This window comes from Capra hircus, chromosome 27 (assembly GCF_001704415.2).
Source record: "Capra hircus breed San Clemente chromosome 27, ASM170441v1, whole genome shotgun sequence".
Lineage (NCBI taxonomy): Eukaryota > Metazoa > Chordata > Mammalia > Artiodactyla > Bovidae > Capra > Capra hircus.
In genome coordinates this window covers 8,696,228-8,723,133 of record NC_030834.1, presented here as the reverse complement: position 1 = coordinate 8,723,133, position 26,906 = coordinate 8,696,228, and the positions used below count along the sequence as shown (strand labels likewise).

The following is a 26,906-nucleotide window of genomic DNA, read 5'->3' as shown; positions in this document are numbered from 1 at the left end:
CTTCTCTGAATGTGTGCAGCTGAAAAGACCCGTTAGGGACAGTTCTTTTAAAAAATCAACTGTATACACAGTTACTCATTTCGTGGAAGAAGGAACAGGACAGGGGTTCACTCTCGATGATAGTCCTAAACTGAAAAACACGTGTCTGATCTGAAGATACTCTGAGCCTTCACTGCCCCCTAGTGCGTGCCACAGCCGGACACAGGCCCAGGTTGGGCACAGCCCTCCACGCGCTCTACCAGATGGTGCAGGCTGCCTCCTGAACTGCAGCTCAGAGGCAAAATGATGGAGCCGTGAAAGCCAAAGCCACGCCCGAAACTCAGCAATGGTTCTCCGCACGCTCAATGCATTCGCTCTGATCGAAAATGTCCTGACGCTTCCAGCAGAGTCTTCTAATAATCTACCTCCGGTGAAATGGTTAATTCAGAAATCCCTTTTATCACCCTCTGCTTTATGAGATTCTTTCCTAAGTCCAACCTGAACGGCCTGCATGTTTTCTCAGATAAATGTACTCGGAGTGGGCCTTATCTTCAGTCTTCATGGCTGATAAAGACTTAAAAAGTAAAAGCCTAAACCGTAATTAGTTGATTGCCACTCAGGTGAAAAGTCAATCAATACAGCATAAAAGGGGGGCAGATCTAACAAGGATGAGGATCTTTCCCTCCTGCAGTGGCCTGGTCCATCCTTTATAGAAGCAGGAATGATACGGAGTGGGAGTACAATTCCCGGTGGGACAGTCAGGGGAAGGAATCAGAGTTCAGACTGCCCCCTGCAGCCCATGAGGCACCGTCTGGGCACACACAGCCCACGACCTGAGAGCCCACTCTCACTCTTTGACTTTGCTCAGAGCCCTTCCTACTTCCTTCACACTATCTGGTGCTGTCAGCTCCACAGCGATGAAACCAGCTCATCAACACTGTCTCCTCTGACCTGAATTATCTGCTGCACTTTTAACTCTTCTTCACAGATCTTATCTAATCTGAAAATGAGGGAACTTAGCCTGAAACGTAGGCAAATAGTCTGAAGCTGTGGCTCTCTAAGAATAATCCATGAAAAATTACAACTGTATCTGCCAAGATCTGAAGTTAAAAAATCAATGACCTCATCATATTTCCAAATAAGTTGGTCTTTCACTTATGCTCAGATTAACAGCAGCCTATTTACCCATACTCGCTGCAGTTCCTTCCAGGAACAAAAGCGAGCCTACAAAGCTCATCACATGATTTACTCTGCAATTTATGGAATAAAAAGCTATCCCTGAGTCAAGGTTATAACCCACACTTCTGTAGGCAGATTCTTTGTGCTTCCACCAAAAAAAGCATCTTCTTTTCTTGAAAACTCCTACTTGTCCACTCTCCAGCTTCATCTCTAGGTTCTAAATTCCTGCCATTGTTATCACTTGCTGCTGCTGCTGCTGCTAAGTCGCTTCAGTCGTGTCCAACTCTGTGCGACCCCATAGACGGCAGCCCACCAGGCTCCGCTGTCCCTGGGATTCTCCGGGCAAGAACACTGGAGTGGGCTGCCATCTCCTTCTCCTGAGTATCACCTAAATACATGACCTTGAACATATTCTCATATTCCAAGACTGATTTTTAATAAATCAAATATCAATCTACTCCAGATAAGTAGTGTTATTCCAAGCAACAGCCTTTGGCATGCTCCTTGTTTCCAGGAGAGCAGCCTTTACCTGTGGGCCAATCTGAAGTGCTTGGCTTCCTGCTGCCCTTCTTCCGAGCTCTGTATTGCTCAGAGTAGTCTACCACTTCCCCCCGAGGCTTCCGCCCATCGGGAGAAGGGGTAAAGAATTTGGTAAGGCCATCGATGAGCCCTTTGGTTTTCTTATTGAACTTCAAGGGGACACTGCCATCTCTGCAGAAGTCCAAGCCATCTATTTGCTCTAGGTATCCTTCTTCTGATGATGATGCTGACTGGCTGGAGAGAGTGATTTTACGTTTCCGACCCCTTCCAGGGCCTGTTCGAACTTTGCTGAAGGGACCTTTTGACCTAAGGAATCAAACAGGGAAAGGGGGAGCTATTAAAAAGAAATCTTTGTAAGGTTTCTCTTTAATACATAACATATAGTAAATATCTACAACTGTATGTTTTAAATCCATATTGTTAAGAATATCCCATAAACTGTAATAAATATTATATGATTAAGAAGTAATATTATTAGAAACATCCACTTCTGGGAAGCCTATGCATTTTATAATAAAAAGACTCCTAGGCCGGAGTCAGACAGCATATGTGAGTCATAACTCTGCCACTTACTAGCTGCACATCTTAGACAAATCACATTCTCTTTAAAGAAGTATCTTTACCTACACAATGAGAGCTGTACCACAGAAAACCTAAGACCCTTCCTGGTATGAAGGCTCTTCCTAGGATCTTTGCACCAACTCAGAGTTAGACTCTTACCTCTCAACATAAGGATGGGTTACTCCCTGCAAGCCAGGAATCAAAAGATCTTTTTATAGGAAAATTAAAGCTTGATTTAAGATTTAAAAGCATAAATTACAGTACTGGTTCTGTGTATTTCAAACTGCTAATGCCCATTCACTTCAGTTATTATCACCTTCAAGATAGTCTTAAGTGTAGAAAAGGTGGGTAAATTTTAGGAGAGGTGGACAGGCTTAAAGGTAATTTACATATCATCAAAGGTGAATTACTGAAGAGATACTTCTAAAAAAAAGACAAAATTAGCTACTGAATCTTGCCCCACCTCCTCCAGACATAGCCCAGTTTTCTAGTCCACAAGAGACAATTATATTCCTGATTTCTGCTAATAGGTGAAAATTCCACATTATTTTACTTTAGGACACAGAAATGGGACTTAGCTATGAGCAATGAGAGAAGCTATCCAGCAATTTGTACATATAACACAAACTACTGAGATAACATTAAGAAAAGAATCTTTGAAATGCTTCAATAATGTAATTTTTTCTTCCTTGTTTTTCAGGTAAAAGAGAAAATTTAAGGAAACGGCTAAGAGCCAGACTTCGGTGCCAGCCTACTGGGGTTTTAATCTCAGTTCAACACTTACTATAAACTATGCAACTTACTGCTCTATGCTATAGCTTCCTCCTTTGAAAAATCAGAGTACCAACAGTTCCTACTTCCCTGGGCTATTGGAAGAATTAAATGATTTAATACATGTAAAGTACTTAGAACAGGGGGTGCCTTGGCCCTCTGTTAAGGGCTCAATAAGCATTAGCCATTATTATTAGTACGTAAAAGTCAACCTCCTTTTCCAAAGGCAAACAAGTGAGCCCTGCCCTGCAGAGAAGGCCCTGCCCTCTCCTCCCCTCACCCTGCCACAAGCGCAACTTACACCGTGGTTTGCTTCTTTAACCTGTTTTTTGGACGTCCTATTGGATTAGCGTAGCGCCGTTTTATCTGTGCTGCCTTCTTCTGCAGAAGCTTCCTTCCTTTTTTCCTAGGTCGACATATCTGACATATCCACATGCCTGTAAAGAAAGAAGATCCGAGTAAATGGAAGAGGTAGGGAGAGGGGACACTCGTTCCCCCAGTGCATACAGGTGTGACTCATGGAACAGGTAGGAAGAGGGGACACTTGTTCCCCCAGTGCATACAGGTGTGACTCTTTCAAAAGGTAACCATCAATAGTGGCACAGAGGGCTCAAGTAAAATCCTGAAGTGGAATAACTTGGCTACAACTAGGGCTGAGTCTCTTTCCATCAGCAGGAAACACTTTGTCAAAGAGACATAAAGTATCTCACAAGCATTTTACTTATATCTATGAATCACAAAAACCAGAGTTGAAAATGGAATTTATGATAAGACAAAGCAGAGAAGACTAATGATTTTTTTGAAGAAAGTGTAAGCATATGATAATATGGAAGTCCAAACAACAGGCAACTATATCTCAAGTAAATACCTTTCAGGGAACACGTGTCAAAAGAATAAAATAACAGTTTTAAGCTGTATTCTTCTGATTTGGGCACTTGTTTGCTTGCAAAATATTATAAAACTTTGTGAGGTTTTTGATAAACCAGAGGCTCTAACAGCTTTAAGCCCCTCAAAGGTGATGAGTTATGATATAATCAACATGACCTAATAGAATCTCACTTCTTCAAGAAATAAATATTTCAAAGTATTATATAAGTCAAGTATTTTGCCCTCTAGCTACAGGGCTGGCAAAAATTGGTAAATGGACACCTTCACCCTCATGGATGCGTAAACACTGAAAACAGAGGAAACTAATACTAAAGCCACACCACATAAGAACGTCATGAGACTGTCCCATCCTTAGGGCCACAGCTCTCCACTCAAGACAGCCCAGAGGGGAAGATGTAAGCTGTTCTTTCACTTCAACAAAGTAGGTTAAAAGGCGCTTTCACTACCCTGCCCCTTATCGCCAGCTTGATTTCGGAAAGTGTCTCTTACCTTTTGGCATCCGAGTGAGTGGCGGATCACAACATTCCATGTGAAAACCCCGGTCACAGGAATCACAAAAGAGCATGTTATCCTAAAGCAGAGAAAGAACAGCTCTGCTCAGTCACATGAAACAGAAACATAGTAGGGTCATGACTTTACGAAACCTAGGGGGCTCGTTTCCACAGAGGAGATGAGTTACCTAGTAATAAAAGTTCCCTTAATCTGTAGTAGTTGAGGAAACGCACAGCCTGAGTTAGCAAAAAGTTTTGCTTCATCCATCTTTAACAAGGAACTAAAAGCTTCATTACTTCTAAAAAAAATGTGCGTCCAGTAGCCAGATACAAGATAACGTTTTTAGTCTGTTTTAATAAAAGAGAGAGGAAGATGACTGTAATTAATACAACTGATCATTCCTAAATGAATACCTTTATAAGACTCAAATTTCACAAGTATTTCTTTAAAGTAGCTAGTCTCTCTGCAAACATACAATTAAAGTGCTTTAGTAACTACCAAGAAATCTGGGAATTCCCTCGCAGTCCAGGGGCGAGGACTCTGCGCTTCTATGGCTGGGGGACCCAGGTTCGATCCTTGTCAGGGAACTAAGATCCCATAAGCTGTACAGTTTGGCCAAAAAAAACTGGGGAGTGGGGTAGAAAACTGCCTAGAAATTATTCAAGAATTATTCAATACTTGCTCATTCGTCACTGAGCAAGTTCTCTAAACGAATGATGTGAACTTTAAGAGGCTACTGTTCTAAATTCTGCTGAACCAAGTGACTGAAAATAATCAAACATACACAGAAGAAAGTGCCAGCTGTGCACTCTACTTCTAAATGGAATATTCACAGTGGAAGGCAAAGCTACTCACTGCATTTTTGCCTTGATCGCGACAGGAGCTGCACGTTTTACACTCGATGCACTGCCACCGTAAGGCCTTCACTCGGACTGTTAGCTCGGGGGAAAACTTCAAACAGGATGGATGACCTAATAAAAGGTGAAAAGCGGCAAACGGAACAATCAAGAATCACTCTGCAACTGTATGAAAGAAATGCTGTAGAAAAAAGGGAATCATCTTAAATCAAAACATCAAGGAAAACAAGGAGCTCAGGGAAGCCTGCCACACGCGCCTCACCAGGACCTGACACTCCAGTTCAGTTTTATGCGCGCTACATACACCAGCCCCTCCCAATTTGATTATTTAAAAAACCTGAAAAATTCCAAACTTATATTAAGGCTGCATTAATTAAAGTACTGTGTGTGTGCACATGGTCCTATGTATATGAATGCATGATATGCCTGGGCCATTTCTGGAAGAATAAACACAAAAACTGTTTACAGCTGTAACATCCTAGGATGCAGCGCTATAAATATTTTTCAGGAAAGGGATTTTACATTTCACTTTATATCCTTCTGTGCTCACATTTTTTAAACAATAATGTGTTACGTTTATAACTAATAAATAAATTTTTTAAATCCCATCATTTAAAAGCGAGTTATGTGCTCATGACTTAAGGCACTCAAGATAAAACTAACCCTAAGCAATATTTCCACTGTGATCAGAATTAACAGTAACAGGGAAAAAAAGGTTCCTCTCTCAAGAGTTACAATCAGTTTGATTCTCAAAATCAGGATAGCCAATTTGCTCGTAAAGATTTATCTGTTTCCTCTAAAAATTGGTTATGTTTATTTTTCTTCAGTGAGAGAAAGGGTTGGTTAAATTATCTTTCTCTTTTCTAGCAATAAATTTTCTTTTTTAAGATAAGAAATTTATCATCGAAACATCACTAACATCCAAGAAAAATGGTAGAAGTGTAAAAAAATCTCATCTGTAATCTCATCATCCCAGAAGAGCTATTTTCATGTTCTACTTTTCCTTTCTAAACTAACTAAAGCCCTTGAATGGTTTTAATTATAGGATATGTGCAGCTTTGCTCTGCTTTTCATTATTTTGTTCAAGCAAACTTTATATTTACATTCCTTAAACTGATTATACTCCAGAGTTGACACACTAGAACCTACCTGATCATCTGCCTGTTGTAAATATTTACACAATTAACCCATAACAGTTATTAGAATACTAAAATGAATTATTTCATGATTACAGATTCTTTCCTTCTTTTAAGTTAATTCCTTAGAATAAATTCCTAAAAGAGGAATTGGCAAGCGAAATGAAATAAACATTTCTATAGCTTGAGAGGTAGATCTGCCCTGCCAAAACATGCTCCAAGCCCTACGATGTAATATCCAGTGACATCAGCAGCGTACAAACCTTTTACCACAATTTTATTAGCTCCAGTTTGGGCTCTCTTATCTTTCAAGTTTTATAAAAGCTATAAAATAACACTTCACTGCTGCTTTGGTGGGTCTTCCTATTATTATTTGGGGAAAACATTTTTAATGTGCTCAACTCTTAATTTCTGTCACATAAATGGCCTATTCATCTCCTTTGCCCCTTGGACTTTAAAAATGTAAATGCGTTCCTTGTACTTCATAGCTTTTGGCCCTTTGCCAAATGTTTAACACAATTATTTTTCTCAAACAATTCTTACTGTTTAAAATTTGGGGTACTTTAGCTTTCAATGTGGAAAATGCCCAACTTTCATGTACTTGACCGTATCCATGGTTTCTTCCTTGGTTACTGTGACAGCCAAGCAGCCCTCCTGGCAACACCACCGGCTCACACCCTGTGAGTCCTCTCTGCACCAAACAGGACGCTGCTGCAACGGCCACCTGACTGCTAAGGTCAGAGTGAAAGGCGCTGCCATTCCACCTGGCTCTTTCTCTCCAGTGGGCCACCTCTGGCCCGGGGAATCAGGCCTCAAGGCCCGTCCAGAGCTTGCCTCTTCAGCCCTTCCAACAATCTTACAAAAACCTTATTCTGGTATCAAATTCCTCTCCTCTTGAAGCACGTAGTGTTTTCTGCTTTCTGGACTAAATCCTGTTTGTTACTGGTATAACACACTGAATATCAAGCCAATGATCAAAGATACTACAAAGCTTCATTAGTTCTTAAAATGTAGACAAAGAATGTCTCTGAAATTAACAAATTAGGAGACTCTGAAAAATCTTTTTTAGAGCCCCAAATTTCACACAGCTCACTAAATTGCAGTCAACACTCTGTTTCTCAATGTGACATATGTAAGTTTATGTAAAAAAAAAAAAAAAATCTGTTATCCTGGTTCTATTCACGAAGGCTGAGGCATAAATCAAGGGTGAGTAGTGATTATTAAAGAAACCAGCAATAACTTCCAACTGACTGCTATGATTTGAACAGATGCTTGATAGTGAAATATAAAGACTAACAGAAAAAAATAAAGACTAACAGAAACAAAAAGAAGTCTATGGAATACTTCTTATAAAAAAACAGCTACTAAGACCTGGTTTAAGTTAACTGAATCAAACATTTCAAGTATACATTTAAACTCTTCCCTCATCTAGAAGCTCATCTCAGGTCCCTAAAACCAGAATCAAATGCAAATGTGACTCTCTTAAGGATCAAGCGTACAATTTCCAGCTAAATATGCTTTTGCCTGACAAACCCCATGAGAGTGCGTGCACAGAGGGTCACCTACCACTGTTGCCGCAGTCTGCACAGGAGATGAGTTCCTCTGGCTTCTTTTCTCGGTTTTGCTCTTTTGTGCCAAGACAGAAGCTACAGATGGGGATGGGTTCAGCAACCGGCTGCAAAGAAAAACACAATTCACTCGGTACTGGGGCTTTTCTTTAGTGTTAATATAAAGACAGTAGAAGTACAATTTAAATTCCTTTAAGAGTTACATATAACTTTGGCACAAATGTATACCCCTCCGAAATTTCCAACTCACAAAGTAGATGGGTTTTTACCAAGCCTGCTTTGGCTACATCTTTACAAATGGTCCTGACACTGGCAACTTTGGTCTAAAAACTCATACCCTAATCAGTTGGTCACTTAGAAACTAAATGACCCAATATGGGTTAAGCAAAGCAATCAACTACCTAAGAATGAAAAATTCAACTAAATTAAGTACAAGAATCATAGTATTAGCCTTTACAAGGCATGTGATGTAAGAGAAAAATAATAACAATCATAATGAAAAGCAGGTCATTAGTGCAACGAGACAAACAGAGCTCTATGCAAATGGGAAAAATACATTCCAATGTGGTCTGGAAGAGATGGGCTGAATGAGCAAGACAACACATATTAAGTGCCAGTACTTAATACATGGGTGTTATGGTAATCTAAGCTTCTCCAAAGACAACAGATAGTAACTGTTAAAAGCAGGTTTAAACCTCGGTCTCTAGGTTCCTCCACAGCAGTGGATGGAGAGAAGGGCAGTACAGGCAGTGTAAACAAGGTGAGCTTCGGTGTACAGTCTGCCAAGGCTAGTACTTTAAAGATAGAGTTTCTGTGATAAGCGGGGGCGGGGGGCGTGAGGGGACGAGAGAGAGAGGCTAGATCAGTTCTTTAAGACTGCCACTGAATGTCTTATAAAGAAGCTGGACTTCACTCTGCAGAAAAGAACAATAAGTTACTGAACCAAGAGACGATCACCTGTACTTGAGAAAAATAGCCCCGTATCAATAAAAAAAGGCAGACTGGGGAAGAGGGAATGGAAATGCAGAACTAGCTACAGGCTCAGAAAGCGACCAGCAGTGGAAGTAACAGGAAAGGAAATGAATTAAACATGACACGACCCAGCAAGGGAACAACAACAACTTAACTGAAAAGGTGGTGACATCATCAACTACGAAAGTCATCCTAGCGAAGAAAGTCAGGAGGAAAGGAAAGAGCCGATGAGCCTGATTTCAGCTGTGTTTCATAGGGAGGTACTCTCAGTCACCTCTCAACTCCGCTGAGCAGGGTGCAGGACAGTGACACCCAGTCCTCCACATGCTTTCAGTCCACTGGGGAGAGCAGACAGAGCATCTACAGGTATCATGGCAGAAGGACAAGAGTGGGAGACAAAGGACCAGGTGATCAAGGAGGTGCAAGCGGGGCCAGGGAACGGCTTCCTAGAGTTATCTGACAGGCGCCGGCACACCTGAGGAGGATGCTGAAAGAAAACACAGAATCACAGAGAATCAGATTTGGGAGCCAGGTGGAATGAGCTTAGTTTGGGTCTTAATAGAGCTTAAAATGCCTATGAAACATCCAAGGAGCAATGTCCATGGATCTGGAGCTCAAGAGAAAGGTTGATTTGGAAATTAAAATCTAGAAGTCATAGTCAGCCTTCCATATCCCTGGGTTCCACATTCTTGAATTCAACCAACTGTGGATCCAAATCAGTTGAATCTGGAATCCAGAACCCGCAGATACCTTGAGGGCTGACTATACATACAAAATAGCCGTAATGCCATCAGTTGAAGGGTTTTCCCATGGACAACAGGTGGCAAGGAGAGCCAAGAACACCAATATGTAAGGGACTGGCGGAGGAAAAAGCCTGGAAAAGAAATAGACTAGTCAGAGAGCTCAATGGTACATCAATATAAAAACGTCCAACACAAGCAAACCAACAGTACTGCTCAGCCAAGAGATGAAATGAGAGATGAACAGCTGGGAGTTGTCTTTTAACAACTGTGGCTGTGGTAAAGACAACCACATCCTTCCTTTAAAAAGAACCAGGGAATAAACCTGGGAAAGACATTATACAGGAACAGAAGCTTGAAGTAACCTCTAAGAAGGCAGAAGCAAGGTCATGAGGTTTGAGCTTCATGCTGCAGCCTCTCAGGACCGCTAGAAGATTTTAACAGAGGAATGATACGAGCAAGATTTGAAGTTTTAAAAAGTCACTGTGTAAGTGGAAATGGTCGGGAAGGAATACGATCTACATGTGATCCAGGCCATGAGTAACAAGGGCCTGCATTAAGGCACCGACGAAATGACTGGAGGAGAGACATAAGAGGACTGGAAAAGGCAGATCTGGCAGGAACTGACGGGTAACTCCTCAGGGGTAGCAGGTAGGGAACAGAGAAGGATGGAAGACCAGAGAGACACCATCAGAGAAGCGAAGAGGCAAGCCACAGAAAGGCAGATCTTAGCACACGTTTAACTAACAAATGTTCATATCCAGTACTACCCAGAAAAACCCTTACATATCAGTCAGGAAAAGACAGACGACTTCAACAGGTGCTTTACAGCAGAAAACACATGGAGCTCAGGGCAGCGCAGCCGTCATCTCCTTGACCTAACCACACTACACTGAGGGTGTTTCTTCTCTGACCACATAAGACCAAGCATGAAAACAATAAATATTTTAGCTACAAAAAAAAAAAAAAAAAAAAACACGGAACCTGTAGAGAAATACTGTTATCAACTGATCATGATATTGTAACTTAACTGATAATTCCAGGGCTTTCTGTTTTTTAATTTCAGGGCACTTTTTAAGCACAATTTGGGCAAGAGTAATAGTACTTTGAGAATTAGTCATTTTAGCTGATGAACTACAAGCAAAAAAGTGGTTTAAATAAATCATCTAGGTTACAACATAAATCTATGAGGTTTTCTGCGTGGAGCAAATAGAAGTGCTGATCAGCTAACTGTGTGGTTTGTTTTGGCACATCCCTAACCATATCATGAAGTGTGAAAAAAATTAACTCCAGAGGATTCTCATTCCCGAAGTATCATTGCGTATGAAGATCACTGAGACAGGCTAACACTACATTGTGTTTGCTCACTGTAAGAGGTGACCCTGAATTGTACTGGAGTAGTGACATGCATAACATTTTCCAAGTAAAACTCCACCAGCTGATTTCAAGTACCCTGCATCACAAAAATAAAATAAGAACAACTGATAATCCAGGAGCAAATCTTTAAAATATGTATAGATACACAACATGCCATATAGTCACTGATCCCAGAACTGTCGAAACACAGTCCTCACGTCTCACCGTTCTCGCATCTCCATAAAGTAAATCTGTTCTACTGCTAATACGACAAGAGAAAAAAACTGCAGCAAATGATGCCTCACACCATTGAACACAGAAGCCAGAGCGAGCCCACAGCTTGGCGCCCACCTCTCATCCAGCCCAATGACATCCAGTTTCAAGACCCTCTGTGACCTGTACCCCCCCACACACACCCCCACAGGGCCTCCCCAACCTCACCTGCTACAGCTCTCTCTCTTTCACACTCTGCTCTTTCTTTATGAGTCAGATGTTCCAAGACCTTTGCCCCTGCTTTCCTTCTGTCTGGAGAGCACTTCCCTAGATCCTTCAGACCTCTACTCAAACGTTGCCTTCAGTAAGATTCTCTGACCACTCCACCTAACACCTCAAAACAATCTACCAACCACAGAAAGTCATATCTCCCTTCCCTGCTTTATTTTTTCTTCTTAAACTCTTCTCACTAATTGAAATACTGTATGTATCTCTTACCATTTGTTCCCCCAATGAAATGTAAACTACATGAAAGCTATGATTTCTGTTTGCTGAGGATTATATTCCTAGTACTAAGAACAGTGTCTAGCATATAAGATGCATTTAATAAGTCTTGTTCAGTGCATTAATTAAATTACCCTGAAAAACTGGAAACAATAAGAAAAACAGTATCTTAGAAAGAACAATGAGTTGGTTATGAGACTGAGAGAGCTATGTTCAGCTCAATAATAAACTCAATAATATAAAAACACTCTACTGATTATTTAATTTATATGTAGAGTACATCGTGTGAAATGCTGGGTTGGATGAAGCAGAAGCTGGAATCAAGATTGCTGGGAGAAATATAAATAACCTCAGATAGGCAGATGATACCACCCTTATGGGCAGAAAGTGAAGAAGAACTAAAGAGCCTCTTGATGAAAGTGAAAGAGTGAAAAAGTTGGCTTAAAACTCAACATTCAGAAAACTAAGATCATGGCATCCGGTCCCATCACTTCATGGCAAATAGATGGGGAAACAGTGGGAACAGTAAGAGACTTCATTTTGGGGAGCTCCAAAATCACTGCAGATGATGGCTACAGCCATGAAATTAAAAGACGCTTGCTCCTTGGAAGAAAACTATGACCAACCTAGACAGCATACTGAAAAGCAGAGACATTACTTTGCTGACAAAGTCCAGAAAGTAAAGGCTATGGTTTTTCCAGTGGTCATGTATGGATGTGAGAGTTGGATCATAAAGAAAGCTGAGCGCCAAAGAATTGACGCTTTTGAACTGTGGTGTTGGAGAAGACTCTTGAGAGTCCCTTGGACTGCAAGGAGATCCAACCAGTCAATCCTAAAGGAAATCAGTTCTGAATGTTCATTGGAAGGACTGATACTGAAGCTGAAACTCCAATGCTTTGGCCACCTGATGCGAAGAACTGACTCACTGGAAAAAGACTCTGATGCTGGGAAAGATTGAAGGCAGGAGGAGAAGGGATGACAGAGGATGAGATGGTTGGATGGCATCACCGACTCGATGGACATGAGTTTGAGCAAGTTCCCAGAGTTGGCGATGGACAGGGAGGCCTGGGTGCTGCAGTCCATGGGGTCGCAAAGAGTCGGACACGACTGAGCGACTGAACTGAACTACTGTTTCCAAGTGATTACATGGTCTTCATAACTAAGATTTCTGCCACAGCAACCCGCTGCTATTCGACTTCTCAAAAGCAGAGGGAGGTTTGTGGCCGGAGGCATTTAGATGGTACTGTGTCAAGGAGGGACACAGGCTGACTTAAGCTCCCTGTTGAGATACCCCAAATAATCACTAGATGGCAGCATTGAGACAAACACACAGCAGAGGTTCGGGTAAGTAGGCCAAAGGCTGCGTAGCATTCGGACTTGGGTTTTGGGAAATAACTTTGGAAAAAAAGAACAGCAAAAATTTTGCCCAATGATCTCTATTACATGAGGTTAAAACATGAAAAAAATAAATAAATTTCGGACACAATCATTTAGACAATCTTAAATGTAACATTTTCTAGGCGCTGAAATGCATCATCTGTTATTCCCATCTTTATTAAAGTACAATTTTATTTTTTCCCACACCTGACTTTAATTTTTTAACCACTATATACTTGTCTGTGTCTCTATGTTCTCATATCTTCTGAGGACCTCAAACCTATCTTTATGTTGTCTCTCTTTCTAAACACTGACATAAAGGATAATCAAGAATCTGTTTTAATTATTTCTTTCAAAACGGAACTGAATGATAAATTCTAGAACTGTGACCACCAGAATTTTCAAGGACAAAACTGCATTTGTAAACTTAGATTTATGATTTCAGAAACCTCTAAGCGATCATATGTCACAGACTCTGAGGTAATAAAGCTTTGTGACTTCTTAAAAGTTACAAATCCTCATTTTATGACCACTGGAAATGATTAAGACAAGTTAGCAGAGCCAATATTAAGAGTATGAAAGAAATACATAATTCATATAAGATTCCTTGAACTACTCAAACATGCACTAAGCAGTAATAATAGTCATATCGTTCTTCCTTAGACTTGAATACAAAATATCTATAAAGCTCTATAAAGAGATTTTAAGATGATGAAAAGCTTCTGGAAATGATAGTGGCAATGGTTTCAAAACACTGTGAATATACGCAATGCCACTGAATTGTACACTAAAAAATGTTTAAAATTTTTATGTAAATTTTACCATAATAAAAAAATGAACAAAAAAATTAAGTGGTATAGATTTTTCATATTCTCACAAGTCAGATAATTAAAGTAGTAAGGTCAAAACTGATGAAGGTGAGAAGCAACTACTATAATCTGTCCTCATCTTGAAAACCTGTGTCTTTTAACTGTTCTTTGAGGACAGAAATTAGACTTAGAGATAGTTTTAACACTCCCCAAAATGAAAATGTTTTTCATCACTAATAACAAATTCTGGTAACTGAATTTAACCATGTACCATTTTATTCTCATTCTCATTTTATTCTCATCTCTACCCTGAAGTTGGCTACCTTTTAATCTAATTACATGAAGACATCTCACCCTTAATGCCTTAAAATTTTTCTTGTAAAACAAGTCTAAGTATTAAGATGATTTAAGTAATAAGGTCAAAACTGATGAAGATGAGAAGAAACTACTATAGTCTGCCATCAAGCACCTCTCAGTCTCAAGCAGAAACCTCTTTCCAACCGCTGCGTATCTGAGCCAGCTGGGTTCTGAACCACCACAAGCTCCCCTCAAGTCCACCCCCCAGACTTCTTTTCCTTATATTTAACTTCTCCTCAAGCTATGAACCTCACCTACCTCTTTGAATTCTTCTAGTGGTTCAGAGCTATCTGTTTATCCTGTCTCTTTCTGCTCCTGCAATTACAATCAAGTAAATTTAACTGCCAATTAACTTTCTTACATAGATATTTATTTCACACAACTTGAAACTTAAATAATTTTCAGCAGAGAGATAATGTATTAGTTGATAACACGTACTGCTAAAGTATTGTTATGTATAATAAAGCCAACAGAATGGCTTTGCTATATACATTAATAATAAGTACCCAAAGGATAAAGAGGAGGTAAGTCTTAGCTTAGAAAGAGGAAAACTGACTACTCGTAGGTATTGTATAGTGAAGAGAAGCAAAATGCTGCTCAGTGACCAACAGCACAACAAAAACAAATATTGCTAGGTTTTCAAAATACTATCCAAAGAATAAAATGTCTTATAAATGCTACTGTTTGGTAAGCACTATAATATAAAATAAAATTTGATAAGACAGAGAATCAGGACTCACATTTTCAAACCACCTACAAATGTCAGTAACAAACAAAACCCCTACAAAATAATTAGAAACCAATTAAACTGGTTTCACTTTTCACTTTTCACATTAACCACTTAACACAAATACACAGACAAAACTCTAAAGCAAGCTCTCTGAGAGAGTGATGGCATGATTCCTTATTTCCAATACTAGAAGGGAAGCAAACTGGCCCATAAGAAAGAGTTCACTTTAGGGAATGTTGGGAAGCATCGTACTCTGTGGAGAAGGCTGGACATTCTAACATACGCCGTCCTCTTCCAGTTGAGCGAGCCCTCCTCTCAGCCTTGCCCAGCTCTTCACGACCAATGGCCTCGGGTGAGCTCATGCTTCTCCCGAATCCTTCCCAACAGTTTAGAATTCAACCTGTCTTCATCTTTTCCAGAAAGACAACCCTAGTGTTAGCAGCTCAGTTGTATCCTACTCTTTGCGACCCAGAGGACTGCAGCCTGCCAGGCTCCTCTGTCCATGGGATTCTCCAGACAAGAGTGGGCTCCCATTTACTCCTCCAGGGAGAAAGACAACCCTAGGTAAGCAGAAATTACCCTAGAACTCTTAATTCATGTCTTATCCATGCCTTGCACACAGTATGTATTAAATAAATGAGCATTTATTGAAATTAAAACACAACAAAATTTTGCTTAGCTCCATACAGGTTTATCAGTTACTTACTCAAAGCCTTTCCTCCAAGAATCAATAACCTTCAGGGGAGATATACTTGGGCAGGATTTAATCCCTTCAAATTCTTCAGCACCCCGTATGCTAGTAAGTACTCTATGGTTGCTTATTAAACATTTTTTCAGGACAATCTTTTCCTTAAATGTATACAGTTGTAAAAGAAACACAGTAATAAAACAACATGAATGGCCTGGAGAAGAGTCCATTCTCTACTATTTATAGTCTACAATAAGGTAACCTTGCATAATTTTAATCAGTTCCAACATAACCAATTAGCCATTACAAAGCTTTAATAGGGGTACTAAATTGAGTTCTTTTATTATGATGAGTTCATTCAATGACTTCTACAATTAGATATAATAACAAGATCATTGGGGAAAGAAAATAAGTTAATGATATAATTAGATCAGTAATGATCAATTTCAATTTACACTTTTACTATATAGATTACTGCACATTTAGATGAGTAAGCAATCATCTGTCAAGATAGTATAACAACTTTCTATTCCTTAATCAGAGGTGATATCAAAAATGGTAATATGCATATTTGCTAGATTTAAATTCTACACTAAGAAATAGTAACGAAATCGTCTTTTTTTCCCATATTCCTGAGTTATTTGAAAGCTCTGCTTTCTGTTTGTCAGACACATCACCACGTTATCAATTTCCTCATTCATCCAAATCCGACACTGCCAAGTTCTGACTGCCGCTCCCTTCCTCTGTGGCCTTTCCTTCCTACTTCTGTTTCTTTTATACACCCAGGGCTCTCCCCTAATTCTGAGTCACATCACCAATACAATCTTCTACATGGACTGACCAGTATTTCTTTGATGTGTTTTTGTACACTACTACCAGACTGTCCGGATCGTGGGTATGTGTGAAGCTGCTCCAGTCATGTCTGACTCTTTGCAACCCTCTGGACTGTAGCCCACCAGGCTCCTCTCTCCACGGGATTTTCCAGGCAGGAATACTGGAGTGGGCTGCCATGCCCTCCTTCAGGGGATCTGCCAGACCCAGGAATCGACCAAGGGATTGAACCCCAATCTCTTTTGTCTCCTGCATTGGCAGGAAGGTTATTTACGTCTACTGCCACCTGGTTTAATCCTCCTAAAATACTACCGTCTTTAATCCAGTTACTTGCCCGGCTCAAACGTACACACCCCACCGCCAGCCCGTCACTGGCATGCCGTTCCTCCACCACACACCAAACTGCCTTTCTCACACTGCCTTCGTCTACTCCCGACTACTCACTTGTCTTCAGATGTCACACTCAATGCTCTTTCTCCAGGTCATTTTACCCCATGCCTCGAAGTTCTCTGTATCCCTGCCTCTAAGAATCAACTCAGGAGAGCTTAGGGACAGACTGGGTTTCCTTACTTACAGCATCACATTGGCCATGTTACATAACTCTTTGGTGCAAAATGGTACAACATACCTACCTTTCGAGTTACCAAGAAGATTAAATGAGATAAAGTTACGAGACTGTAACTCAAACGTAAGCACCTAAAACAGCTGATTTCTTACACTTCAAAACTGTATCTATCCTTCAAAGTTTACCTTTGTTAAGTGACTATTTTTTTAAGTCAGAGCAAATTTTTGTTCTGACTCCCTCAAAAGGCACAGTGATTAAAATTTCCTATGAACTAAAATACTTTCTATATATGCCATTTATTTGCATGACTGCATTCAGTTTTTTTAAGTCTTTCTGCACACACAATTACCACTTAAAAAAATAAAGAACTATACAGGTACTTGAGTATAAGAGCATTAGCAAAAGAATATTTTCTATGCTAAAAATATACAAAAGTGAGGATGGTTTATAAGGAGAAAGATGTTCAACAAGACTTTTGTGTTCTCTTACATTTTTTAAGAGACATTTATTTACCAGCATTTATTCTGACCAAACCATGGTCTAAAACAAGTAACAAATTGGCAAACAGCGTCATTCCCTCAAGTCCGACCAAAAATACTAACTGGCCCGTATCTGACACAACACGCCGTGCCCTGCTCCTGTCGGTCTGGAACTGGAAGGGCCTTCAAAGCCACTACACATGCACCTCAGCAGGGGCTAACAGCACTGTCCAAGGCTATACGCGCCTAGTCAAGTGGCTACAGCTAACACCCAAAGTCAGGTATGTACCCCAAATTCAACAGCGAGAGTACTGACTCTAGTCAAAAGCTTCAACTCAGTGACTCAATCTGAAGATACGATAATTTCTTAAAAATAGACAGACCTTAGAGACGGGAAAGGCTGCGTTTCCATCACTGGCGAACAGTAACACTACCACTAATAACATGGTGTGGCGGGATTTAACCTTACACCCTGAAAACTGAAGCTGACCAAGGGTGCGCCCCTGCCTTCCTCGACGAGGCGCGTCATCCACAGCAATGAAAAATCACTCTCTGGGAGCCCAGCCCGGCAGCCAGGGGTTAGGACACGGCGCTGTCACTGCCGGGGGCCAGGGTTCAACCCCTGGTCAGGGAACTAAGATCTCGCAAGCAGCACAACACGGCCCAAACCAAGCTTATTTAAAAAAGGAAAGCCATCTTTTACCTCTTTTTCCCAATTCCAGAGAATGATTGAGGAGGGTATAAGAAAAACAAAAATGCAGAAGCCAGGGCAGGTCCCTGCTAGAGAGCTCTTGTGTTTTAGCACAGCACCTTAGGGGCCTGGTAAACAAGGCAGGCAAACTGCCTGCCTACAAACCCAGAGAGAGGGCAGTGACAGAGGGTCAAGGAAGCGGAAGCAGCGGGGAGTGTGGACAGAGAGGTGGCCAGGAACAAACCCCAAGAAGCAGGCTGGTCAAAGGACTGTGAAGAACCGTGTGACACCCCGTTCTAAGACTGTTTCTGTGCTACAACAGACATCTTCAAACTTGCACTCCACATGAAAAAGAGAAGTGAGCAACTTTTCAGTAATGAAAAAAACAGTGAGGGAACTTCAGTTTGGTTCTTCCCGGAGCAGCGCAGAGGGCCACTCAGGGAGCCACAGCACGATGGCCCAGAGCCTGCCCAGAGCCCGGCCCGGGGCAGCGGGGGGACCTGCGCGGCGGGAGGCAGGAGCCACTGGGAGACCAGCCTCACCGCTGCGACTGCAGTGGGAAAGGCTCCCCTGCCTGCAGGTTCCAGGACCGCCAGAAGTATGCAAGAACGCTTATTACAACTTGGTTGGCATCTTCATTTTTCGTTTTAAAAGAAAACTTTATCCTCATAATTAAGTTATTACATCCCTGTTTAAAAAGTTAGGTAAGAAAGAGAGAGAAGACAGTAAAATTCCCCCTCCTCTTCCTCTCCGACAATAACCACTATCCACTGAGCACCCCAAGCGCTGTCATATACTCTTTACAGGCATCAACATGTTCAGACCCAACAACCACCCTATGGGCTAGGGACGCTGATCACCATTTTCCAGATGGGAAAACAGATCCCCAGAAAGATTAATGCGGCAGAGCCCAGACAGAAACCTAGGTATGCTGGCCGCAGAGACCACGTGCTTCAATCTGGAACTGTGCAGTTTCTGTTCATGTACACTGTTCGCAACTTTTCCTCTGTAGACAGTTTAAAACACAAACATTAATAGGCTCATATGACATATAATGTATAATCTTCTTTCTGTTACATTTCCACATCAATAAATATAAATCAACATCACTTTCTAGTGGCTAGAAAACATCCATTACATGTTCTAAGATAACTTAACCAATCCCATATAGATGAACATTTAATGGTTCTAATATTTTATTATACCCAATACTATAATCAAATACCCTTGTATATACATCTTTGCTCACTTTGGGGACTGTTTCCTCAGGATATATTTCTTGACCTGAATTGCTGGGTCAAAGAGGTACTCCTCCCTAAGATTTCTGACACACGCTGCCGAGTGCATTTCAGCAAGGCTGGCTCCCACCGGCAGTATCTGTGCCAGCCAGGAGGCTGTCGTCTCTCAGCTCCACGCTCACCCTCAGGCGGCTCTGTAACACTGGGCTCAGAGGGCCCGCTTCGCTTCTCCTCACTCCGCGGCCTTCCCAGGAGGCCCCAGCAACCGGGGCGCGGGAGGGCGAGCAAACGGTGAGCGGCAGAGAGTGGACGTGCCTCTTGCGGCCTGTCTCCTGGGCTGGCCAGGGCCAGCCGAGCAGCACGGTTGGCTGCGGTCTGCAGCTGCTAACAGCTCTCTCAGAACCACCTCCATCCTCTCGCGATTGCTGCTTTCCGACTGCATCTTGACTGATATGTCATCTCGTATCTTTTCTTAAAATGTTCACTTTATATTGGAGCACACTTGATTAACGATGATGTGTTAGTTACAGGTGTACAACAACGTGTGTTATCTCCTACCTTAGTAACTCAGCATGTCTATCTTCAGGTCAATGTTCTGGATGGATCTGTATCCCTCCAGGATTCATATGTTGAAGCTCTAACCCTCAACAGGACCGTACCTGGAGACAGGACTCTTAAGGAGTTTAAGTTAAGAGAGATTACAAGAGTGAGTCCCCAAGCCGAGAGGTCTGGTGTGCCATAGGAGCAGGAAGAGACCCCAGGAGTGTGTGCACCCAGAGGAAAAGAAGGTGACCGTCTGCAAGAGAAGGGGAGAGGCCTCAGGAGAAACAAGCCCTGCTGGAGCTCTCACCGTGGCCTTCAGCCTCCAGAACTGAGAAGAGGACGGCCTCTGTTTTGAGCTGCCCATCTGTGGGCTTCTGCATGGAAGCCTCAGATGACTGAGGCAGGTAAAATGACCTCACGCAGGTCTCACCCTCAGCGTACCTCTACACGCTATTGTCCACAGCACCTATTACGCAGAAGGACACTCAACGTGATGCTGGAGAAACAAGATACAACAAAACTAGTTCCTTGCTTTTGGGTCTTAGAATCTAGTTGTAAAAACAGAACATACACATTAAAAATGCATTCGAATACAGGGCAGCGCAAGAGAAGGAACAAATACGGTGAAAATACTACAGTGAGCAGCACCCAAATGAACCTATTTATAATGATGCTTTCCCAAAATGAAAAAAAAAAAGCAGGACTTCATCTTATTTTTTAAAGGTTTATATAAATCTTTCCTTAATAGCTATAACCATTTTCTTTAGACATGGATTTAAGCAGTCTCACCAAACTATGGAAAAGCATAAAAATCTAATTTCTCTAAAATCGCTGACACATTTTACACAGTGCAGATACTCAACTTCATTAGCAGCCTTGAAAATAAGAACTGCAAACTTCCAGATCTCATATTATCTTCTTTAATTCAACACAGTAAATAAACTGAATCACCTCTGTTCTAGAAAGGTCTGTCTGCAATGCTGATCTACAGTTAAAAATCAGTACTTCTCTCAGCTGTCTTCAAAGTCCTTTGAGGAGACATCCCTCTTCCTGAAGAAGAAATTTTTTTTTTTTTTTAAGCAGTGTAATAAGCTCAGGGAGGTACCAGGACCTTACTTCTCTACACCACCTGGAGGCTGCCCAGGTGTAGGCATAAGGATGCTGTATCTTCACACCCCAAGCCGGTATTCTATCAAACTAAACTCTCTCTTTCAGATGTCAATATATTTCGTCCTCAACACTACCCCCATAACAGTATAAATAAAGCCTGCAGTGTTTCACAGGCCTGAAGCCTGAGGCCAGCAGCTTTTCAGAAGAAAGGACAGTGTCCTGAGGAGGAGAACACGGTGACGTCAGGGTCTGCACAGCGAGCCCTGAGCGCGCAGACCACACACACCAGAAGAGCCGGGGAGGCGAGCCGGGGCAGCCAGCGGGGCTCACGCCGCACGCCTCTGGCAGACACTCAGCTCCTGCTGCTGCTTTCCGAGCTGGCGCATCCATCCACGTAATGTCACCAGGTCGCGGGAGGGAGCGAGGCTGAGAGCAGGGCGAGGAGAGAAGCTGCTGTGCAGCCTGCCCACCCCTCCGCACACGCCGTTACTATACAAAGCATGTCTGAAAAGCCAGTGCGCTGCCGCTGCACAGGCCCAAATGCTGCACACACACGCACACCCACGCATGCACACGCACACAGGTGCACCCCACCCAAAGAACAACTGCAGAAGACAGAACTGTCTTTGGAAAGAAGAAAGTCTATGATTAAAGTCCTAATTCACGAGAAATGACTCCCTTCTGAAACTGCTGTCAGTTCTTGGAAAAAGGAAGGGGATGGGGAGGTATTCTAACCCCGTGGGCAAGCAACTAGCGTCCACAGAGAGAGCCTGAGCCAGCCTGGCCCATGCCCACTACAAGCACACACCGCCACGGAAATAAACCTGCAACACTGCTGAGAAGCAAAAGCATCCTGTGTGGCAACAACTACCTTACACACGCCTAATGCGGTTACCTTACACACGCCTAACGCAGTTACCTTACACACGCCTAACGCAGTTACCTTACACACGCCTAACGCAGTTACCTTACACACGCCTAACGCAGTTACCTTACACACACCTAATACCTAACACAGTTACCTTACACACGCCTAACACAGTTACCTTACACACGCCTAACGCAGTTACCTTACACACACCTAATGCAGTTACCTTACACACGCCTAATCTAAAAGCATCCTGTGTGGCAACAACTACCTTACACACGCCTAACGCAGTTACCTTACACATGCCTAATGCAAAAGCATCCTGTGTGGCAACAACTACCTTACACACTCCTAACGCAGTTACCTTACACACACCTAATACCTAATGCAGTTACCTTACACACACCTAATGCAGTTACCTTACACACGCCTAATCCAAAAGCATCCTGTGTGGCAACAACTACCTTACACACTCCTAACGCAGTTACCTAATGCAGTTACCTTACACACACCTAATGCAGTTACCTTAAACACGCCTAATCCAAAAGCATCCTGTGTGGCAACAATTACCTTACACACACCTAATGCAGTTACCTTACACACACCTAATACCTAATGCAGTTACCTTACACACGTCTAATGCAAAAGCATCCTGTGTGGCAACAACTACCTTACACACGCCTAACACAGTTACCTTACACATGCCTAACGCGGTTACCTTACACACACCTAATGCAGTTACCTTACACACACCTAATACCTAACGCAGTTACCTTACACACGCCTAACGCAGTTACCTTACACACACCTAATGCAATTACCTTACACATGCCTAATGCAGTTCCTTGCCAATAACTACAGAGAAAAACAGAGAACCTTAAGAAGCAGTTCAGATGCCCCAGAAATGTAGTAAATGTAGGAAAGTTTGCCGTTCTTAGCACTCCGGAGTGTGTGTGTGTGTCTGTGTGTGTGTACACAATAATACTGAAACCAAAACTGGAACTGAAATATGAAAGTACAGGTCAGAATTTAGAGCTCGTAGAAACTCAACACCATTAATTTCAATAAATAGATGCTCCAACCCCATGACACATTATATGAGTCACTGCTACCAAAAGCAATACGTGGAAAACAAAAAAAAAAACCTGAGTATTTATTTAACCTGAGAAACTAATCTATTTTAGTCTAAAACCAAAAATGACTTTTCAAGATCAAAATGCTGTATCTCTGAAAATAGCATACAATCTGCCCTTAAGAATGTGTCATAAGAAACAAACAGGAAATAGCGTGTGTTGAAATCAGTAGTTATAAATAACTCTGTTCTGCACTGATATAGTTTATACACAAAAATATAGTAGCTTCAACCAACAGTTGTGCTTAGGACTTCCTTCAATTTGAATTTTAAAATCAGCTAATTAAGGAGACAGCTTGACAGGAAGCTATCCAAGTTCTGTGGTCCAAGTTCTCCAACAAGGGGCAACTTCACCTCTTATGTTCTTCATTTGTAAAATGAAAATATTTGCCATGATTATCTCTAAAGTCTCTTTCAGTTCTTAATTTCTAAAAGTACAGGAATTTTAAACACAAAATAGTTTTGTGTTTAGTACGTTTCCTACTTCCAAGGAGCTCATAATCTAATTAAGGGTAACTGCAATGGGTAATCATACATGAATTAGCAAATAACGTAAGACAGAGGTGGACCAGAGGAGTGACGTAACAGGTGCACGGATCAATGAGGCACTGAGCTGAGAGTCCTGACGTTAAGGGCATAGCATCTGAAGCAAAGTTGAAGCTGAGATAACTCCTAAATAGAGCAAAGAGTTCTGCTGGGACCAAGAGGTTCATTAGGATTCAAATTGTCAACTTCATAAACCCAGTCAATTAATTCAAATTCCATGTAGTCATTATTTCATTATCTGAGCTCTACTGACAAGGAAGATATTAAGCTTTAAGGTTTAAAAGATGTTAAACATTAACAACATAAAACACATTTGCAAATTCTGTATTCAGTTCAGTTCAGTTGCTCAGTCATATCCAACTCTTTGCGACCCCATGAATTGCAGCACGCCAGGCCTCCCTGTCCATCACCAACTCCCGGAGTTCACTCAGACTCACGTCCATCGAGTCCGTGATGCCATCCCGCCATCTCATCCTCGGTCGTCCCCTTCTCCTCCTGCCCACAATCCCTCCCAGCATCAGAGTCTTTTCCAATGAGTCAACTCTTCGTATGAGGTGGCCAAAGTATTGGAGTTTCAGCTTTAGCATCATTCCTTCCAAAGAAATCCCAGGGTTGAGCTCTTTCAGAACGGACTGGTTGGATCTCCTTGTAGTCCAAGGGACTCTCAAGAGTCTTCTCCAACACCACAGTTCAAAAGCATCAATTCTTCGGCGCTCAGCCTTCTTCACAGTCCAACTCTCACATCCATACACAACCATGGGAAAAACCATAGCCTTGACTAGATGGACCTTTGTTGGCAAAGTAATGTCTCTGCTTTTGAATATGCTATCTAGATTGGTCATAACTTTTCTCCCAAGGAGTAAGCATCTTTTAATTTCATGGCTGCAATCACCATCTGCGGTGATTTTGGAGTCCAAAAAAATAAAGTCTGACACTGTTTCCACTGTTTCCCCATCTATTTGCCATGAAGTGATGGGACCAGATGCCATGATCTTCGTTTTCTGAATGTTGAGCTTTAAACCAACTTTTTCACTCTCCACTTTCACTTTCATCAAGAGGCTTTTTAGTTCCTCTTCACTTTCTGCCATAAGGGTGGTGTCATCTGCATATCTGAGGTTATTGATATTTCTCCCGGCAATCTTGATTCCAGCTTGTGCTTCTTCTAGGCCAGCGTTTCTCATGATGTACTCTGCATATAAGTTAAACAAGCAGGGTGACAGCATACAGCCTTGACATACTCCTTTTCCTATTTGGAACCAGTCTGTTGTTCCATGTCCAGTTCTAACTGTTGCTTCCTGACTTGCATATAGGTTTCTCAAGAGGCAGGTCAGGTGGTCTGGTATTCCTATCTCTTTCAGAATTTTCCACAGTTTCTTGTGATCCACACAGTCAAAACCTCTGGCATAGTCAATAAAGCAGAAATAGATGTTTTTCTGGAACTCTCTTGCTTTTTCGATGATCCAGTGGATGTTGGCAATTTGATCTCTGGTTCCTCTGCCTTTTCTAAAACCAGCTTGAACATCTGGAAGTTCACGGTTCACGTATTACTGAAGCCTGGCCTGGAGAATTTCGAGCATTACTTTACTAGCGTGTGAGATTTTGTATTACTTAGCCCCAAATACCTCAGCCTAGTATGAGTGATTTACACAGAGCCAGAGAGACTAATAAAAGATTAGGGCAAGTGTGAGCATGACAAGCTTGATAAAGCCCAGCTCATTAGGAGAAATAATTCAAAGTTAACATTTTTAACGCCCAAAACCCCTAAAGCTTAATAAGCAAAAAACAAACCCTGTCCTCTCGTGATACTTTAATGCTGTTCTTAACTGAACTTTCCATGATACTTTCCGTGATGATGAAAATGTTCTAGATCTATGCTAACCAATGGTCACATGTGGGATACCAGGTACCTGAAATGTAGCTAAATTAATTTTTTTTAATTTTTAAATTGAATTAGCCACATGCAGTTAATGGCATCTGTATGGGTACCATTCTAGAAAATCTGTATAGAAGGAAATCACATTTTAAAACTGATAAAGTTTTAAAGTTGATACATAAAAACAGATTACAAAAACTGAATACAACGTCTACAGAGCAAATTTTGACCGTGAAAAAAAATTTTTGACCAACTATCCAGTGTATGACTACATGCACTGTGCCCTGTCCAAGGCCAGTTTTTAATTCCAAGGGCCTTCCATCACATCTTCCCTCCGCTTTACTGTAACGCTGAGGGTTTAGTTTAGCCAGCCGCTGAAAGCACAGCCAGTTATCTCTACTCTACCCATTCTCACCATAAAATGGAGATAACTTGTCTGACTTGACTAAATGAAACCAAATGGTAACGACTAATTACTCTGAATTAAAACATTAAGAGGCACTGTCGCTACTTTATATAGGAATATAATTTTAAGTACTATTTTTAATGTTGTTATCTCAAGAAATTTCACAATAACTGTGATCCTCACTGAACAACCATATATAGTTATATTTATTCAAGGCACATATAACAAGGAAGTTAAAAAAAAATCTAAGAAAAGGCATAACAAAAGTGTCTTCATTAAAAATGTTACATATGAGGTGGCTCTAAGGTGACTGTGTGTGTGTTTTACAATCTTCATGTAACTTTGAATGTTTTTTTCTGTTTTCCCACAAAACATCTGATATTAGCATCCTTTGTCAAAAGCAAAAATTTTTTTTAAGAAAAAGCACGTGTTTACCCAATTTGAAAAGGTAAACCCAACTCTGGAGTGATAAGTTTACCTCTACAGAATCCGTCATGCTACATACTAACACAGCTATTCATCTCAATTACAGATTGGAACTGCAAAAGCGAAGACAAAATTCTACAGTGCGTACTTGGCTATAAAATTCTGCCCTCCTTCTAATTTAAGAGTTCCAATTTGCTTCACATAAATAAGATTCAAAAACTACTCAAGGTCTGTCATTCCAACCTACCCTCGCATGCGCACTGCAACCACCGGCAGACGAACTGGCAGGGAGCTGTGAAGGGAAAACCCTACGCTAGCGCGGAAGCCACCCAGTGACCCGCTGACGGGGCCAAGCGCCTGCAGACCACACAGCCCGTGTATTCTGAGTGAACAGCACAGCAGAACGCAAAACCAGCTTCCTATGGGAAAACAAAAAGAGAATCTGGTTCAGACCCTAGGGTTTCGACCTTATCCGTAAGGC

At 41.6% G+C, this 26,906-nt stretch overlaps 1 protein-coding gene across 2 annotated transcripts in view; it reads right to left on the bottom strand.

Moving 5' to 3' along the window:
- KAT6A (lysine acetyltransferase 6A) overlaps positions 1-26,906 on the bottom strand; it is a 106,662-nt gene that overhangs the window by 45,806 nt on the left and 33,950 nt on the right. For both annotated transcript variants that reach the window (XM_018041955.1, XM_018041956.1), the window contains 5 exons: positions 7,970-8,078; positions 5,266-5,381; positions 4,408-4,489; positions 3,332-3,467; positions 1,688-2,004 (listed from right to left, as the gene is read on the bottom strand). In XM_018041955.1, the coding sequence (XP_017897444.1) occupies positions 1,688-2,004; positions 3,332-3,467; positions 4,408-4,489; positions 5,266-5,381; positions 7,970-8,078 (760 nt within the window). The remainder of the gene's footprint in view (positions 1-1,687; positions 2,005-3,331; positions 3,468-4,407; positions 4,490-5,265; positions 5,382-7,969; positions 8,079-26,906) is intronic.